The sequence below is a fragment of the Tachysurus vachellii genome, chromosome 21 (assembly GCF_030014155.1).
Source record: "Tachysurus vachellii isolate PV-2020 chromosome 21, HZAU_Pvac_v1, whole genome shotgun sequence".
Lineage (NCBI taxonomy): Eukaryota > Metazoa > Chordata > Actinopteri > Siluriformes > Bagridae > Tachysurus > Tachysurus vachellii.
In genome coordinates this window covers 1,056,830-1,074,896 of record NC_083480.1, presented here as the reverse complement: position 1 = coordinate 1,074,896, position 18,067 = coordinate 1,056,830, and the positions used below count along the sequence as shown (strand labels likewise).

At 45.8% G+C, this 18,067-nt stretch overlaps 1 protein-coding gene across 1 annotated transcript; it reads left to right on the top strand.

Annotated features, from left to right (window-relative positions):
- The first annotated feature begins 1,869 nt into the window (after positions 1–1,869).
- mrpl3 (mitochondrial ribosomal protein L3) lies at positions 1,870–16,861 on the top strand. The gene is made up of 10 exons (XM_060857135.1): positions 1,870–2,042; positions 4,907–5,085; positions 5,160–5,251; positions 5,970–6,068; positions 6,920–7,019; positions 8,913–8,973; positions 11,185–11,296; positions 11,385–11,462; positions 16,381–16,458; positions 16,566–16,861. The coding sequence occupies exons 1-10, from the start codon at positions 1,966–1,968 to the stop codon at positions 16,707–16,709; spliced, it is 1,020 nt and encodes a 339-aa protein (XP_060713118.1). The 5' UTR covers positions 1,870–1,965; the 3' UTR covers positions 16,710–16,861.
- The last annotated feature ends 1,206 nt before the right edge of the window (positions 16,862–18,067 follow it).

Here is an 18,067-nt window from a genome sequence, read left to right as displayed (position 1 = left end):
ACTGTAATACACTGTACTGTCACCAGCTCACACACATCACTGTAATACACTGTACTGTCACCAGCTCACACACATCACTGTAATACACTGTACTGTCACCAGCTCACACACATCACTGTAATACACTGTACTGTCACCAGCTCACACATCACTGATGTCCTGATAGTTATACTACAACACTTATTTGGGGGAAATGTGTTTTCCTTTTGGGGGAAATATTTTCATATAAAAAAAAAAACATAAAAATTATACAAAAAGACATTTCTCCCAAGTTGACTGTTTTTAGTATTCGCTTCTCGGGTTTTGCACTTTGCAGACGGTCCCCTGGTTCGCACATAGAGACACACGTGTATTTTGTCCACCACGGAGGAAAGCTGATTTTGAGGAAAATTGTGTTGTAGCTGCGTCTCTACATTACTATGATAGAAAAGAGGTGTTATTTGTGTAGTAACAGCGTTTAGCTCAGGAGTTATTGACTCGGGAAACTCCAATCTGTGAATATGTGACCAACTTTACTTAAGTGCTGTTGATTTATAGCCAAAAACATCAGAATTTAAAACGGCAAACCAGCGGCCCCTAGTGTTCATTAAACTGTTGTTAAACTGAGGAAAATATTAGCTAATTTGACTCCTTCCTCAATTAAACTAATAACTAAACGCTTATAACATGTAATATTGACAGATAATACTGAATATTTCAATTATATGACTTTAAAGTGCCAATCACTTACCTGAACGTAGCCTAGAGAGTCGTGAGGAAAGCAGAAATGCCGCCCGCTGCCCGAGTCTCACTCCACCAATAGGAGGGAAGATGCAGAGCAACCTGAGGTGTTGAACGGCGGATGTCTGCCGCACTTGATTTCAGGATTCCTGTGTTTTTCCAAGTATAAGCCAAATGTTTACCACAAGTCGTGTTTCTCACTGTGTGCCATAGCTCAACCACATATGGTTCTCATGTGTTCGTTGTTATCTGGGCCATATACTTGTGTTGTGAACCAAGAGAGCATTTCCCGCCGATTTTAAAGTTATGGCAAAACAAATATGGCCACAATTTGGCCCATATCTGTATAGCCACGCCACATCTAGGCCATATGTTCCAGATAATACCCACATGTGGCCCAAACGTAATTGCTATCTGGGGGGGTCAAGGGCACCTCAGTCATGGCCGGCCCGAGACTCGAACCCACAACCTTAGGGTCATCATGAGCTCCATCATCAATAAAGATAAATGGATAACTGAGTCTGTTCCAGAAGCAGATGTTTTGGGTCATGAGCAGATCCTCTCATCCTCCATGCTTTGGTTCATATTGGTTCCAGAACTTTGGTGAATCATCTCTGAACTGGTCTTTCTGAGTATTATTGCTGATGAGAGGTTTGTATCTTGTAGTATGGGCTCTCTATATTGTTGTCTTCTCTGAACACTGGGTTGTGAGACCTTCTCCCTGCCCTGTGGAGGTTCCTGGTGATGATTAGGATTGTTTCTGTTGTCAGCTGCTTTTTTATTGGCCCAATTTGTTTACTGTCTGGTTAAAAAATATTTCAATTAAGTTTAATTGCAAAGCATATATTTATTTAATGAACAATAAACTATTTATGATCTTGAATTATTGTTAATATTTACACAATAACATTGATGATCCAACTGGTGCACCCCAGACATTATTAGTGTAATAATCTTCCTTAGACCGCTAATTAAAATGAACAATTAAAACGTAAAATGTAGGATTAATACTGATATTAACACTGACACTAATACTGAATACTTAATTACTCCAGAATTCAGGTTTAATCTGAGAAAAGAGGAACAAACATGTGGGAACTATAAGCACTCCATGTGCTCCACCGGATACTTTTACTTGTTACACCGGACGTTGACATAGTGACATTTCAGGGGACGTTACAGGAGCATGGCGGGTGTGTGTGTGTGAGTGAAGGTGTGTGTTACTGAACTGTGGTGACAATAAACATGGCAGTGTGGAGACTCCTCAGACTCACTGATGGGCTGATTTACGGAGCCGCTGGGTTTCTTCCCCGGACTGAAAGGTAAACAGTATGTGATTAGCTTCATGCTATCTAGCTAGCATGTGGCCACTTTGTTAGGGATCTGATCACATTCACACTATTGTAGTATCTAGTTTCTCCAGTCACTGGTGTGTTTGAGAGGACACAGTAGAAGCTGTGGACACAGACAGTGCAGAGATCAGACCTTTAACACAGTTATCTACACAGAAGTGTACAGTTTACTGACCCACACACTCATCACTGTTAATACATGTGTCCCCCCTGTATGTGTGTGTGTCCCCCCTGTATGTGTGTGTGTCCCCCCTGTATGTGTGTGTGTCCCCCCTGTATGTGTGTGTGTCCCCCCTGTATGTGTGTGTGTCCCCCCTGTATGTGTGTGTGTCCCCCCTGTATGTGTGTGTGTCCCCCCTGTATGTGTGTGTGTCCCCCCTGTATGTGTGTGTGTCCCCCCTGTATGTGTGTGTGTCCCCCCTGTATGTGTGTGTGTCCCCCCTGTATGTGTGTGTGTCCCCCCTGTATGTGTGTGTGTCCCCCCTGTATGTGTGTGTGTCCCCCCTGTATGTGTGTGTGTCCCCCCTGTATGTGTGTGTGTCCCCCCTGTATGTGTGTGTGTCCCCCCTGTATGTGTGTGTGTGTGTGTCCCCTGTATGTGTGTGTGTGTCCCCTGTATGTGTGTGTGTGTCCCCTGTATGTGTGTGTGTGTGTCCCCTGTATGTGTGTGTGTGTGTCCCCTGTATGTGTGTGTGTGTGTCCCCTGTATGTGTGTGTGTGTGTCCCCTGTATGTGTGTGTGTGTCCCCTGTATGTGTGTGTGTGTCCCCTGTATGTGTGTGTGTGTCCCCTGTATGTGTGTGTGTGTCCCCTGTATGTGTGTGTGTCCCCTGTATGTGTGTGTGTCCCCTGTATGTGTGTGTGTGTCCCCTGTATGTGTGTGTGTGTGTCCCCTGTATGTGTGTGTGTGTGTCCCCTGTATGTGTGTGTGTGTGTCCCCTGTATGTGTGTGTGTGTGTCCCCTGTATGTGTGTGTGTGTGTCCCCTGTATGTGTGTGTGTGTGTCCCCTGTATGTGTGTGTGTGTCCCCTGTGTGTGTGTGTCCCCTGTGTGTGTGTGTCCCCTGTGTGTGTGTGTGTGGGTCCTGTGTGTGTGTGTGTGTGGGTCCTGTGTGTGTGGGTCCTGTGTGTGTGGGTCCTGTGTGTGTGGGTCCTGTGTGTGTGGGTCCTGTGTGTGTGGGTCCTGTGTGTGTGGGTCCTGTGTGTGTGGGTCCTGTGTGTGTGGGTCCTGTGTGTGTGGGTCCTGTGTGTGTGGGTCCTGTGTGTGTGGGTCCTGTGTGTGTGGGTCCTGTGTGTGTGGGTCCTGTGTGTGTGGGTCCTGTGTGTGGGTCCTGTGTGTGTGTGTGGGTCCTGTGTGTGTGTGTGGGTCCTGTGTGTGTGTGTGGGTCCTGTGTGTGTGTGTGGGTCCTGTGTGTGTGTGTGTGGGTCCTGTGTGTGTGTGTGGGTCCTGTGTGTGTGTGTGTGGGTCCTGTGTGTGTGTGTGGGTCCTCTGTGGGTGTGTGTGGGTCCTCTGTGTGTGTGTGTGGGTCGTGTGTGTGGGTCCTGCGTGTGTGTGGGTCCTGCGTGTGTGTGGGTCCTGCGTGTGTGTGGGTCCTGCGTGTGTGTGTGGGTCCTGCGTGTGTGTGTGGGTCCTGCGTGTGTGTGTGTGTGGGTCCTGCGTGTGTGTGTGTGTGTGGTTCGTGTGTGTGTGTGTGTGTGTGTGTGTGTGTGGGTCCTGTATGTGTATGTGTGTGTGTGTGTGTGGGGGTTCTGTGTGTGTGTGGGGGGGGTCCTGTGTGTGGGTGTGGGGGGGGGGGGGGTCCTGTGTGGGTGGGTCGTGTGTGTGTGTGGGGGGGTCCTGTGTGGGGGGGGGGGGCGGTCCTGTGTGTGTGGGGGTCATGTGTGTGTGTGTGGGTCCTGTGTGTGTGTGTGGGGGGGGGGGGTCCTGTATATGTGTGTGTGTGGGTCCTGTATGTGTGTGTGTGTGTGGGTCCTGTATATGTGTGTGTGTGGGTCCTGTATATGTGTGTGTGTGGGTCCTGTATATGTGTGTGTGTGGGTCCTGTATATGTGTGTGTGTGGGTCCTGTATGTGTGTGTGGGTCCTGTATGTGTGTGGGTCCTGTATGTGTGTGGGTCCTGTATGTGTGTGGGTCCTGTATGTGTGTGGGTGTGTGTGGGTCCTGTATGCGTGTGGGTGTGTGTGGGTCCTGTGTGTGTGTGGGTCCTGTGTGTGTGTGGGTCCTGTGTGTGTGTGGGTCCTGTGTGTGTGTGGGTCCTGTGTGTGTGTGGGTCCTGTGTGTGTGTGGGTCCTGTGTGTGTGTGTGTGGGTCCTGTGTGTGTGTGTGTGGGTCCTGTGTGCGTGTGGGTCCTGTATGCGTGTGGGTCCTGTATGCGTGTGGGTCCTGTGTGTGTGTGTGTGGGTCCTGTATGCGTGTGGGTCCTGTATGCGTGTGGGTCCTGTATGCGTGTGGGTCCTGTATGCGTATGGGTGTGTGGGTCCTGTATGCGTGTGGGTGTCCTGTATGCGTGTGGGTGTCCTGTATGCGTGTGGGTGTCCTGTATGCGTGTGGGTGTGTGTGTGTCCTGTATGCGTGTGGGTGCGTGTGTGTCCTGTATGCGTGTGGGTCCTGTGTGGATGTGTGGGTCCTGTGTGTGTGGGTCCTGTGTGTGTGGGTCCTGTATGTGGGGGTCCTGTATGTGTGTGTGTGTGTGTCCTGTATGTGTGTGTGTCCTGTATGTGTGTGTGTGTGTGTGGGTCCTGTATGTGTGTGTGTCCTGTATGTGTGTGTGTCCTGTATGTGTGTGAGAGAGACAACAGACCGTCACGTTCACGTGTGTCACCATTTGTCCACTAGTGGTGCCGTTGTTCAGTGTGTGAGGAATCTGAAGACGTCCACATGGTGGGATGAACATCTGACTGGAGATAATGTGGAGTTCCTGAAGAGAGAAGTGACAGAGGAGTACAGCGAGCTCACTGCGGCCAAGCTCAACCCTCTGAAGGATGAACCATGGCCTCGTCACCAGTGGGAGGAACGTGAGTCACGCTCTTCATCTTAATTAGTTCATCTTCATCTTATTCAGGCTTTAAGCTTTATTGTGTCTTCACAGAGAGTCGAAGGGTCGGACTCGTGGCTGTTAAGTTGGGAATGATGCCGGTGTGGACCAAGTCAGGGGACAGACACGTAGTGACCATGCTGCAGGTACACCAGTCTGTAGCTCTGTGTGTGTGTGTGTGTGTGTGTGTGTTTAAAGGTATCACACATGCTGTAAAAAAAAAACAACAGAAAATTAAAGTGGTAGACACTTTAATTTGTACACCCAATTTTACATGGAAATGCAGATCAAAAGCTTAATGTTCACGTCAAACATTCGAATGAAGAACTTGGAGCTCTGACATGGATGTTGCTTTGAGTATTTCAGCAGCTGTTGGAGAGAATTAGCAGATTGGTTCAAGCTGCCTGTAGGAAGTCTCATAATCACTCTGTACAACCGAGGTGTGTGAAGCGATATTGGTGTCCAATCTTATCCACAAAGGGCCGGTGTGGGTTTTCATTCACACCAAGCAGAAGCTACACCTGATGTGAACGTTACCTGAAGCTCTTGGTGCTGCTACATGATTGGCTGATTAAACTGCGTCATTGAGCAGGTGTTCCTAATAAAGTGTCTCTGAGATTGTCTCCTGTCCTGTTTTCAGAGCTCTATAGGTTATGAACACAATTGATTGAGACCACTTTACTCTTCATGAGTCATTAGTGGACCAGAAAAGGAAAGGTCTTCATCTTGAACATCTTGAACACTGATTTTGTTGATTTCTGTATTCTGCTCTTTATATAAACACATCTCTCTGACTGCTACACGTTCTGGACCATCTACATCAATACATTATTAAGAGAGTGTGTGTGTGTGTGTGTTTTTCAGGTGCAGGACTGCCATGTGATCAAGCATGTACCTAAAGACGAGTACGACGGCACGTCAGCTGCTCTGGTTGTTGGGGCTAAAAACGTCTCTCCCTTTTATGTGAGTTAAGTCATTTTCTGTTTGTTTGGTGCCACACCTACAAGCCTGATCTGAGCCCCCGAGCCTGATCTGAGCCCCCGAGCCTGATCTGAGCCCCCGAGCCTGATCTGAGCCCCCGAGCCTGATCTGAGCCCCCGAGCCTGATCTGAGCCACAGGCCACTACCTTCCTCACTTTTTTTCTGCTCATTATCATTATTCACCTGCTTGACCTTTGTGGTAAAGCGGCTTATGTAATCGGCTCGAGCAGAGGTCTGTCTGAAGTGGCTGAATAATGAGATGTGGAGTGCTCATACAGAGGAATTACTGTGTGTGTGTGAGAATTACTGTGTGTGTGTGTGTGTGTGTGTGTGTGTGTGTGTGTGTGGTGGGGGGTCACCTTGCAGTTTGTGTTGCAGTGAATTAAAAGAGGAAGTTTAGTTTGTGGTTTTCTCCTTTCAAGACCCCCTAAACCCCCCTCATCCCCCAACCCCACCCTCCATTTGCCCCACCCCCTTTGTGGATTGCTTGGGTTTATTTGAACACATTTAAATACTCTGATATGATGGATGGCAAAGACAAAAAGAGGAAGAACTTTTGTTTCAGTTTGTTAATGAACAAATGAGGCAGTAGTGTTTCTCTCTCTCTCTCTCTCTCTCTCTCTCTCTGTCTCTCTCTCTCTCTCTGTCTCTCTCCCTGTCTCTGTCTCTCTCTCTCTCTGTCTCTCTCCCTGTCTCTGTCTCTCTCCCTCTCTCCCTCCCTCACTCTCTCTCTCTCTCTCACCCTCACTCACACACTCTCTCTCTCTCTGTGTTTCTCTCTGTCTGTCCCTCTGTCTCTCTCTCTTTCTCTCCCTCTCTCTCTCTGCACACAGAGGTCAGTGGAGTACCTGGAAATGTTCCAGAACGCTGGAGTTCCCCCCAAACAAAAACTGACAACGTTCCGGGTGACAGAAAACGCTGTCATTAAACCAGGTACTAGTCTTGTTGATGGTGAGGAGGTTGAGTTGTGTGGTGTTGAGCTGACTCAGGAGTGTGTTGTGACCTGCCCTTACCTTACCTGTGCACAGACCTGCCCTTACCTTACCTGTGCACTGACCTGCCCTTACCTTACCTGTGCACTGACCTGCCCTTACCTTACCTGTGCACTGACCTGCCCTTACCTTACCTGTGCACTGACCTGCCCTTAACCCTGCAGTGAATTAACACCAGGTCTGGGTTAGGAGCCATTCCACCATTTGACTGATGGACATTTACATTTACAGCATGTGACAGACTCTCTTATCCAGAGTGACGTACAGAAGTGCTTTAAGTCTCTATCATTAAATACATTAACTCTGGGTCACTCGGTTACAGACTTAAGATCTATAACCATCGTTTGAAGATATCCAGTGACAGCTGGCGAAAAGAACAGAGTCTTATAGTAAACGTCCCTCTTACCCTGAGAGATGGTGGGACCAGTGGAGCAGTGCTGTAGATCTGAGGGTGTGAGGAGTGATGAGGGCTTTGGGGTAAGAGGGAGATGGTCTGTTTGTAGTAGACAAGCATCAGTGTTTAAACCTGATGTGTTCAGCTACAGGAGCACAGCAGTGTGGTGGTGTGGAGAACTTGTGTACAGTATGTAGACCTGACAGAGACAGCTGCAGTAGTCCAGACTGTGGACAGATCTCTGTGGAGTCCTTCACTGTACTGATGGTGTTGGAGTGTCCTGTATAATACACACTGCCATGGTGATGTCTGTATAATACACACTGCCATGGTGATGTCTGTATAATACACACTGCCATGGTGATGTCTGTATAATACACACTGCCATGGTGATGTCTGTATAACACACTGCCACGGTGATGTCTGTATAAAACACACTGCCATGGTGATGTCTGTATAATACACTGCCATGGTGATGTCTGTATAATACACTGCCATGGTGATGTCTGTATAAAACACACTGCCATGGTGATGTCTGTATAATACACTGCCATGGTGATGTCTGTATAAAACACACTGCCATGGTGATGTCTGTATAATACACTGCCATGGTGATGTCTGTATAAAACACACTGCCATGGTGATGTCTGTATAATACACTGCCATGGTGATGTCCTGTATAATACACTGCCATGGTGATGTCCTGTATAATACACTGCCATGGTGATGTCCTGTATAATACACTGCCATGGTGATGTCTGTATAAAACACACTGCCATGGTGATGTCTGTATAATACACTGCCATGGTGATGTCTGTATAAAACACACTGCCATGGTGATGTCTGTATAATACACTGCCATGGTGATGTCTGTATAAAACACACTGCCATGGTGATGTCTGTATAATACACTGCCATGGTGATGTCCTGTATAATACACTGCCATGGTGATGTCCTGTATAATACACTGCCATGGTGATGTCCTGTATAATACACTGCCATGGTGATGTCTGTATAATACACTGCCATGGTGATGTCCTGTATAATACACTGCCATGGTGATGTCCTGTATAATACACTGCCATGGTGATGTCCTGTATAATACACTGCCATGGTGATGTCTGTATAGTACACTGCCATGGTGATGTCTGTATAAAACACACTGCCATGGTGATGTCCTGTATAATACACTGCCATGGTGATGTCCTGTATAATACACTACCATGGTGATGTCTGTATAATACACTACCGTGGTGATGTCCTGTATTACACACTGCCATGGTGATGTCTGTATAGTACACTGCCATGGTGATGTCTGTATAATACACTGCCACGGTGATGTCTGTATAACACACTACCATGGTGATCCTGTCCCTCTGACTCTCACTCCTTCAGGAAGTAAATCATGTTCATCAGAATTATTCTCTTCTGTTTATTTAGGAACTCCTCTGTATGCTGCACACTTTCGTCCTGGACACTATGTGGATGTCACAGCTAAAACGTAAGAGCTACACACGCACACACACACACACACACACACACACACACACTGTCACACACACACTGTTTCTCACACACACACACAGTCACACACACTGTCACACACATACACTGTCTCACACACATACACACACTGTCACACACATACACACACACACAGTTTCACACACACTGTCACACACACACAGTTTCACACACACTGTAACACACACACACTCTCTCACACACACGCAGTCTCACTCTCACACACACGCAGTCTCACTCTCACACACACACAACTGTCTCTCACACACATGCACACTGTCTCTCTCACACACACACACACACTGTCTCTCACACACACAGTCTTACACACACTGTCTCACACACACACACACACACACACACACACTGTCTCACACACACACACACACTGCCTCTCACACACACACACTGCCTCTCACACACACACACTGTCTCTCACACACACACACTGTCTCTCACACACACACACTGTCTCTCACACACACACACTGTCTCTCACACACACACACTGTCTCACACACACACACACAGTCTTACACCCACTGTCTCACACACACACACACACTGTCTCACACACACACACAGTCTTACACACACTGTCTCACACACACACACACACACACACTCACACACACACGCGCACACACACACTGTCACTCTCACACACACACTGTCTCACACACACTGTCTCTCACGCACACACACACTGTCACACACACTCATACACACACAAACTCATACACGCACACACACTCCAAAAAGAGAGGTCTACGTAAATTACAGTGGTGTGAAAAAGTCTTGGCCCCGTCCTGATTTTGTATTTTTTTGCACATTTGTCATACTTCAATGTTTCAGATCATCAAACAAATGTAAATATTAGTCAGAGATAACACAAGTAAACACAACATGTAGTTTTTACATGAAGGTTTTTATTGTTAAGGGAAAACAAAACCCACATGACCCTGTGTGAAAAAGTATTTGAACCCCTGTTAAAACATAACTGTGGCCACCATAAGAGAAAGACTGGGGGCAAAAATGGCTCTGCATGGCAGAGTTACAAGACTAAAATCACTGCTGAGCAAAAAGAACATAAAGGCTCGTCTCAGATCTGCCAGAAAACATCTTGATGATCCCCAAGACTTTTGGGAAAATACTCTGGACTGACGAGACAAAAGCTGAACTTTATGGAAGGTGTGTGTCCCATTATATCTGGTGTAAAAGTAACACTGCATGTCAGAAACAGAACATCATACCAACAGTAAAACATGGTGGTGGTAGTGTGATGGTCTGGGGCTGTTTTACTGCTTCAGGACCTGGAAGACTTGCTGTGATAAATAATAAATAAATAAAAAATCCTGAAGGACAAAGTGCAGCCATCTGTTTGTGACCTCAAGCTGAAGTGAACTTGGGTTCTGCAGCAGGACAATGATCCAAAACACACCAGCAAGTCCACCTCTGAATGTCTCATTCAGTCAAAGTCCTGACCTGAATCCTATTGAGATGCTGTAGCAGGACCTTAAAAAGGTGGTTCATGCTCGAAAACCCTCCAATGTGGCTGAATTACAGCAATTCTGTAAAGACGAGTGGAACAAAATTCCCCCACAGATCATATAGTGTGACTGATGAACATCACTGCACATAATTAGTCTGATTTATCACCACCAATAACTGGTACAGATCAGAAATGCTTAGATTACCTAAAACAATAAGACACAAAGCTGTGTGCTAGTAGGATGATGTGTCTGGAATAAAAATGATTATAGGTGTTAATTGGCTATATGCAGTTGAGTAATCATGTCTGTGAGCAGTCAGGTCACAGTCATGTGATGCCTTTGTACTGGAGATGATGACCGTAGAGTACATTGAGTGTCTGAGTTGATTTTCAGTGCTCGGCTGCTGTGGATATTTTCCTCAGTTGAATACAGTTGTTTTATTGCATTGAGGATCTGCTGAAGGCTGTAATTTAATACAGTAGCTCTATACAGTAGTCTCGTGTTACACAGGTGTTGAGCGCGGAGGTCACGGCCTTACTGTAACACATCACTTCTATTGTACAGGGGTGTGCTTACTTCTGCTTTAAACAGTAAATAAACGGTGTTCTAAATTACAGTTATATGATTCATTCTTCTTTAACCTTGTGTAAGAAGATCCAGATGATGATGATGATGATGATGATGATGTTAAACAGAATCGGGAAGGGTTTCCAGGGAGTGATGAAACGCTGGGGATTCAAAGGTCAGCCAGCTACCCATGGGCAAACCAAGACCCACAGGAGACCAGGATCACTGGGGCCAGGAGGGGTGAGTGTGAGGGGGTAGGTGAGGGTAGGGGGGGTGCCATATTCTCTACCCTCATGAGTGTATAAATTTGTGTCCTGTGTCTTTACAGGATCCTGCCAAAGTTTTCAAAGGGAAGAAGATGCCTGGCAGAATGGGGAATGTTTATGACACAGCCTTTGGCCTGAAGGTGCGCTCTCTCACTCTCACACTCTCTCTCACACTCTCTGACTCTCTCACTCTCTCTCTCTGTCTCTCACACTCTCTGACTCTCTCTCTCTCTCTCTGTGTTACATGCAGTCTGTGTGGTGAGTGTGGATGTATATTGAAAGTGTGTGTATTTGGTGTAGGTCTGTGCAGTCCATACAGTGTGTGTGTGCTCAGTACAGTTCAGTTATTAAGGAGTCTGATGGCTTGTGGAAATTGTGTGTGGTGTAGCTGGCTGCCCCCGCACAGGGAAAGCCCACCCCCTCCCTCTGTAACGGGTGCAGGTGTGTCTCAGAGCCCGCTGTGGTTGTAGGCCTCACGCATGATGATGTGTCATAAAGATGTGAATAATGATCTGCGCTCGTCTACTTCCCAACATAAAGTAATTAACACTGATCATTTCACTGAGGAAGGTACTGAGCAGGTGGATGGAGGTACAGAGCAGGTGGGGGGAGGTACAGAGCAGGTGAAGGAGCAGAAGGAGGTGAGAGACAATGGTGATAAAATAAGTGATAAACAGCCTGAATATAACTGTATAAATACTGAGAATGTGACTCACTGAAATAAGTGTGACTCAATGCGATGAGGTAATGTGTGTGTCCAGTGATGTAGTACAGGTAGGAGGTGCAGAGGGAGGCAAAGCTGATGATCTCCATGTGGTGTCTCAGTGTACTGATGTCAGCATGAGGGACCATGTGCAGTGGTCAGATGTTACTGATGTTACAGGAACAGTGGGTAATAATTTGAAGTAAGCAGTTACGATGAACGAGACAAACCAACAAAGGTTCAAAGGTTAATGAGAAATAAAGATGCTGGGTTACTTCTTTACTTCCTTTCTTTACTGTCATTTCCCTCTCTTTCTTTCTTATGGAGATCTTACAGGTCGGGTCCCTTAATGTAAATGGGATGTGAACAAAAGCACTTATTGACACAAAACTTTAACTTAAAAGAATTACATGTAATATTTTTGTAAGAACCACACAGTCCCATGGCTGCGACATCGCTCTGCCTTCACCAGGACTCCAAGTTAACCTCATTGTTTTGGTCACTAAGTTAAGTGCAGGAGTAGCAGTGCTTTTCTCCCCTACAACTAAAGCTAAGATCTGATTGACACATGAAGTAGAATCAGGAAGACTTTTTGTGTGTAAATGTTTATGCTCCCAATATTGGCAATGACAGAATGTGACTTTTCACTAAACTGGAGCAGTTTTTAAAGCAGAACCAGGATGTAGACCTCGTTGTTCTAGGAGGGGATTGGAACTTTACACTTGATGGGAATGAGGAAGAGCCACATTCAAAGTCGGCCTCCTGTTTATCCAGTCTGATGAAAAACATGAATTTCTCAGATGTGTGTGAGATCATAACCCTTCAACACAACAGTACATCTGGCTGAAAGTTAACACTGGTTTAGTTTCTGCTGTAAGACTGGATCGTTTTTACACATCATGGAAACAGGGTTTAAATACTACCATTGTTGTACCATACAACATCACTCTCTGATCACAAACTTATTACAATTGCACGTATTTAACCACAGGATCTCATAGGTGTTGTTACTGCTGAAGTGACTGCTGCTGTTGTGGAACTATCTTTAGGTCGTTCTCCAGGAATAGACGGTCTTCCTGCTGAACCCCTGTATCACTCCGTCATGGTATTAGGTGTGTACCTGCTCCAGGACTGTGGAGGATGTGCTGATTGGAGTCGGAGAAAAAGTTGGGTCTAGCAACATTTCTTCTGCATCCAGAATGAACAAGGCAGTGGTGGTGTTCGTCAGAAGGAAACTCTAGTTAATCGCTTGGTAAGCAGCAGAATAGTGGTGATTTTGTTCTAGTTTCACCGCTAACTACTCCAACTACTAGAGTCGCTGTCTCTAATGTGCCGCCCTTCATTCATAACGATGAAATTGAATGGGGACTCGCACAATGTGGAAAGTTTGCCAGCGGTGTCATGTGGCAGGGGGGAAACATGGCCTTGAAACGTCATGTCATTTAGGAGGCAGGTGTTTGTGTTTCTGAGCAAACCAGAGCTACATGTGTCGTTTAGGGTGTAGCAAGAGGGCAACGTGTACATGGTGTATGGGAAGTGTGGGGACATCGGGCACTGGAGTGTCCTCATAAAGCCCAGGTTAGAGAGGAGACTGCCGGTGATGCTGGTGTTACTGAGCCTGTGGTTGTTGCAAGTCCCAGTTCTTCAGCTGGACCAGTCGATGCTGCCAGACCGAGTGTTACTACTGTTGTTGGAATGAACTATAATGGGGTCAACTCTGAGGAAACTCAGGTTACAGGAGAGAATGACATTAATAATACTGATCTGATTAACAATGTTGTTCTCCATCTGAATAAGGATGACGAAGAAACGACTAATAATGATGTAGCAGTAATGACTGTAAACAAGGTGATTACTGATGATGATAAAGTAAAATTAAAGGGTAATGTAGAAGTAGACAGTGTGGAACATCCTGGTGTGTCACATTGTGTTGAAATGAGCACTGATACAGAGATGAGAGATGACGATACACTCTCTGACATGTCTGAGCAGCAGGATTCTATAGAGACTTATACAGTGCTGACTGTTGTGACTCTGAAAGTGCCTCTGACTTCAAGACTCCTTAAAAAATGGAGACCTGTCGCTTTGCTGTGTTCAGGCTATAAAATATTTTCAAAATGACCAACCATACTGCGTGCCCAACAGGACAATTATGGACAGTCTCTTTTTAATAAGGGATGCATTAGACCAGGAGAAAGCATTTGATCGTGTTGACCATGTTTATCTTTTTAATGTTTTAAAGAACTTTGGGTTTGGTGACCAGTTTGTGTCTTACATCCAATTGCTATACTCCAAAGCTGTTGTCAGTGTTAAAGCTGGTGGTGGGTTAGTTGCACCAATGCCTGTGTTAATCGACATTAGACAAGGTTGTCCTCTATCCCTGTGTTAAGGGGCATTAGACAAGGTTGTCCTCTATCCCTGTGTTAAGGGGCATTAGACAAGCTTGTCCTCTATCCCTGTGTTAATCGACATTAGACAAGGTTGTCCTCTGTCCCTGTGTTAATCGACATTAGACAAGGTTGTCCTCTGTCCCTGTGTTAATCGACATTAGACAAGGTTGTCCTCTATCCCTGTGTTAAGGGGCATTAGACAAGGTTGTCCTCTATCCCTGTGTTAAGGGGCATTAGACAAGGTTGTCCTCTATCCCTGTGTTAAGGGGCATCAGACAAGGTTGTCCTCTATCCCTGTGTTAAGGGGCATTAGACAAGGTTGTCCTCTATCCCTGTGTTAAGGGGCATTAGACAAGGTTGTCCTCTATCCCTGTGTTAAGGGGCATTAGACAAGGTTGTCCTCTATCCCTGTGTTAAGGGGCATCAGACAAGGTTGTCCTCTATCCCTGTGTTAAGGGGCATTAGACAAGGTTGTCCTCTATCCCTGTGTTAAGGGGCATTAGACAAGGTTGTCCTCTATCCCTGTGTTAAGGGGCATTAGACAAGGTTGTCCTCTATCCCTGTGTTAAGGGGCATTGGACAAGGTTGTCCTCTCTCTGGCCAAGTATACAGTCTTGCTATCGAACCCTTGTTGTGCAGGTTAAGGTGGGATCTCAGTGGAGCCATGATTGCAGGCATAGATACTAGGGTTAGAGTGTCTTTAGCAGCCTACGCTGATTACAGTACAACTTTTAATACAGGACAATAATATGGAGAAGTGATGGCATGAATATTTTGGGTCTGTTTTAGGGAACAGAGAGTTTCAGAAAATAAACTGGGAGGGAATGCGGGAAAACGTGTCTGCCTGATTGTCTAAATGAAAATGACTATTACTGCAATAGTCATACAGAGGGAGAGATGTGATTCAAAACCACCTGGCTGCTTCTACCCTGTGGCATAGAGTCATAGTCATGGAGGTGCCTGAGGAACTGATCTGCAGGATACAAAGGACAATAGTGGACTTCTTTTGGAGCAGAGAGCACTGGATTTGTGCAGCAGGACTCGATCTTCCTGTCCAGGAAGGTGGACAAGGCTTGGTGTATGTGCCAGATTCCTGTAAATGTACGGTAAAGACTTGACTTGGACTCAAAAGGCAGGTGGCTTTGGCTTGGACAGACATCTCCTCGTAATGAGGTTGGTGGAGGTTAGTCTGTCTGAGCTTACACCCTTTTATCAATCAATGCTACATGCATGGAGAACTGTTTTTACTGTACAGAGAGAGCTCCATGATCCAGGGCACTGGGCTTTAGAGGAACCACTTCTCCTCAACCCAATGATCCAGACCAGACTTCTGTCTTTTACGAGTATCCATGCACGGTGTAGTAAAGCTGAGTCAACTCCTGGATTAGGGACGGGTGGAGATCCAAGGTCCAAACTATTTAATAGGAACTGCAAAGCTAGTGATCTGGAAAACAAGGAAAACTAAGGGCTTACAGCTCAGTACTGATACTGAAATGATGTAAGTGTCTGGTAGCTGGAAGGTTAAAAGTAGAATTTGCATTTTACAGCCTCACGGATGATGTAATGTGCTTACATGGTATTTGGTGTGTGAATGAAGTCTTATGTACAGTTCATGATGGTCTGTTGATGATGAAATTTGTAATCTCGATTGTTTAACTTGTGATATGGTTTAATGTACAGCTTTAAATTGTAATAATAAAGATGTGTTAAACCTCTCTCACTCTCTATTCCTCTCACTTTCTCTCTTTCTATCTCTCTCTGTCTCTGACACACACACACACACACACACACACACACCAGTAGGTTTATGCTGAAAATGTTATAAACCGGGTCAAGGTCACATGAAGGTCAAAGGATTGAATGCTTGACTATGTAGAAGTGAATTGTCCTTAACGTGAGCACACAGCACCAATATTCTAACACACAAGGACAAACCTGTGTGTGTGTGTGTGTTTCTTTTGTCAGGTTTGGAGGGTAAACACCAAAAATAACATCTTGTATGTGAACGGCTCTGTTCCTGGCCACCGAAACTGCTTGGTGAAGGTAAAATCTCTCCCTCTCTCCCCCTCTCTCTCCCTCCCCCGCTGGCTGGTTGCAGATGGAGGTGACTTTATTAAACATTCCTTTTCACTCGTCTCCTGTTCTCTCAGGTACGAGACACCATTCTGCCTCGACACGTAGAGAAGAACAAGGATCCTCCGTTCCCTACGTACTTTGCTGATGGAGACGAGAAGCTCCCTGAGGACCTGTACTCCGAGGACATGTTTCAGTTTGGGGAACCTCTTGATGAATGAGGTCATGACCCCACACCTTCATCCCTTTACCTTCTCCATAATGACCTCTTCATGCTGGACTGAGAGAAACGTGAAGAAAACACACTTTAAATATTAAACATGGACACTGGCTGTTGTTTGTATATCTAAACATTAAAATCCCTTTCATACAATTTTTGTTTTTTTGTTCCTCAGTGTAGAAGAAAAGCTCATCACTAATTCAGTGTAACATGTACTTCAAATGAAATGTTTCTCATCTCTGGTGGAGTCTAGTATAGGATTATTAGCCAACACACTAACACAGCACCACAGCCCTGACTGAACATAGTGCTCAGTTCTGTCTCCTCAGTCCAACTTATGACATGACAAAGTCATGCAGCCAATCAGAATCTGCCATGTCAGTCCCCTAGATACAGTCTGATTGTGTGTGTGTGTGTGTGATTTCTGAGCTATTTGTGGACATGAGATGGATCAAATGGATGTATAAGAAGTTGAGAACATCAGTATGACACTCCATGTCATGTGGCAGGGGGGAAACTGTGTGCTGGTGTAAGAGTGTGTGTGAGAGAGAGTGTGTGTGAGAGAGAGAACACTGTCACACTGCTGCTTTCACACAGCCACAGATCAGACACAGATGTGTGTGTTGACATGTTTAGTGCTACTGCAGGCCTTACAGCACTAATGCACTATTCTACACTCACTGGCCACTTTAATAGGAACGTTCACGCTATTCAGCCAATAACGTAGTAGCAGCACTGTGCATGACATCATCCAGATCCAGTCAGGAGATCCAGTTACAGCTGCTTTTGTGGATATCAATTGTATAGCAAATAATGAAATATGATGCAATGCTTAATCACATACACACAGTGACCTCCTGTTACCTCCATCAGCACATTTGTGTCTTGGCCCTTTGTTCTGTTTCAGATCCTCCACCATCCACATCTCACACACACACACACACACACACACACACACACACACTATCCCACCCTCCCAAATCACTCTTGATCAATCCACCACCTTTCACAACTCACACCTGCTCAGTGCCGCACCCTACTGATGGTGTGTGTGTGTGTTAAATCTAAAGCCTCCACTGCAGACATAGTGTGTATGTGAACTCCATGTGCCAGCTGCTCTAGAAAGGCCATCTAGGGTATATGGCAGGCTCCCCAGGTACATCCCCTCTGCTCAGGTAGACAGGAAGTCAGCTCACACACTGTGCTACATCACTACACACTTAGTGACATTTCTGCTAGAAACCATTCACACACACACACACACACAACAGCACTGGGCCTTGTGCCAAAAATAGATGCTTCTTTATATCCTTCTTTCTTCTGCTGGTGTGACCCTCAGACTTTATTTTAAAACCCTTC

Excerpts from the sequence above, each read along its gene's own strand:
- mrpl3 (XM_060857135.1), top strand. The coding sequence starts at position 1,966 with ATGGCAGTGTGGAGACTCCTCAGACTCACTGATGGGCTGATTTACGGA. Across the intron at positions 8,974-11,184 it reads GTGGATGTCACAGCTAAAAC|AATCGGGAAGGGTTTCCAGG; the intron begins GTAAGAGCTACA and ends GATGTTAAACAG. Across the intron at positions 11,297-11,384 it reads GATCACTGGGGCCAGGAGGG|GATCCTGCCAAAGTTTTCAA; the intron begins GTGAGTGTGAGG and ends GTGTCTTTACAG.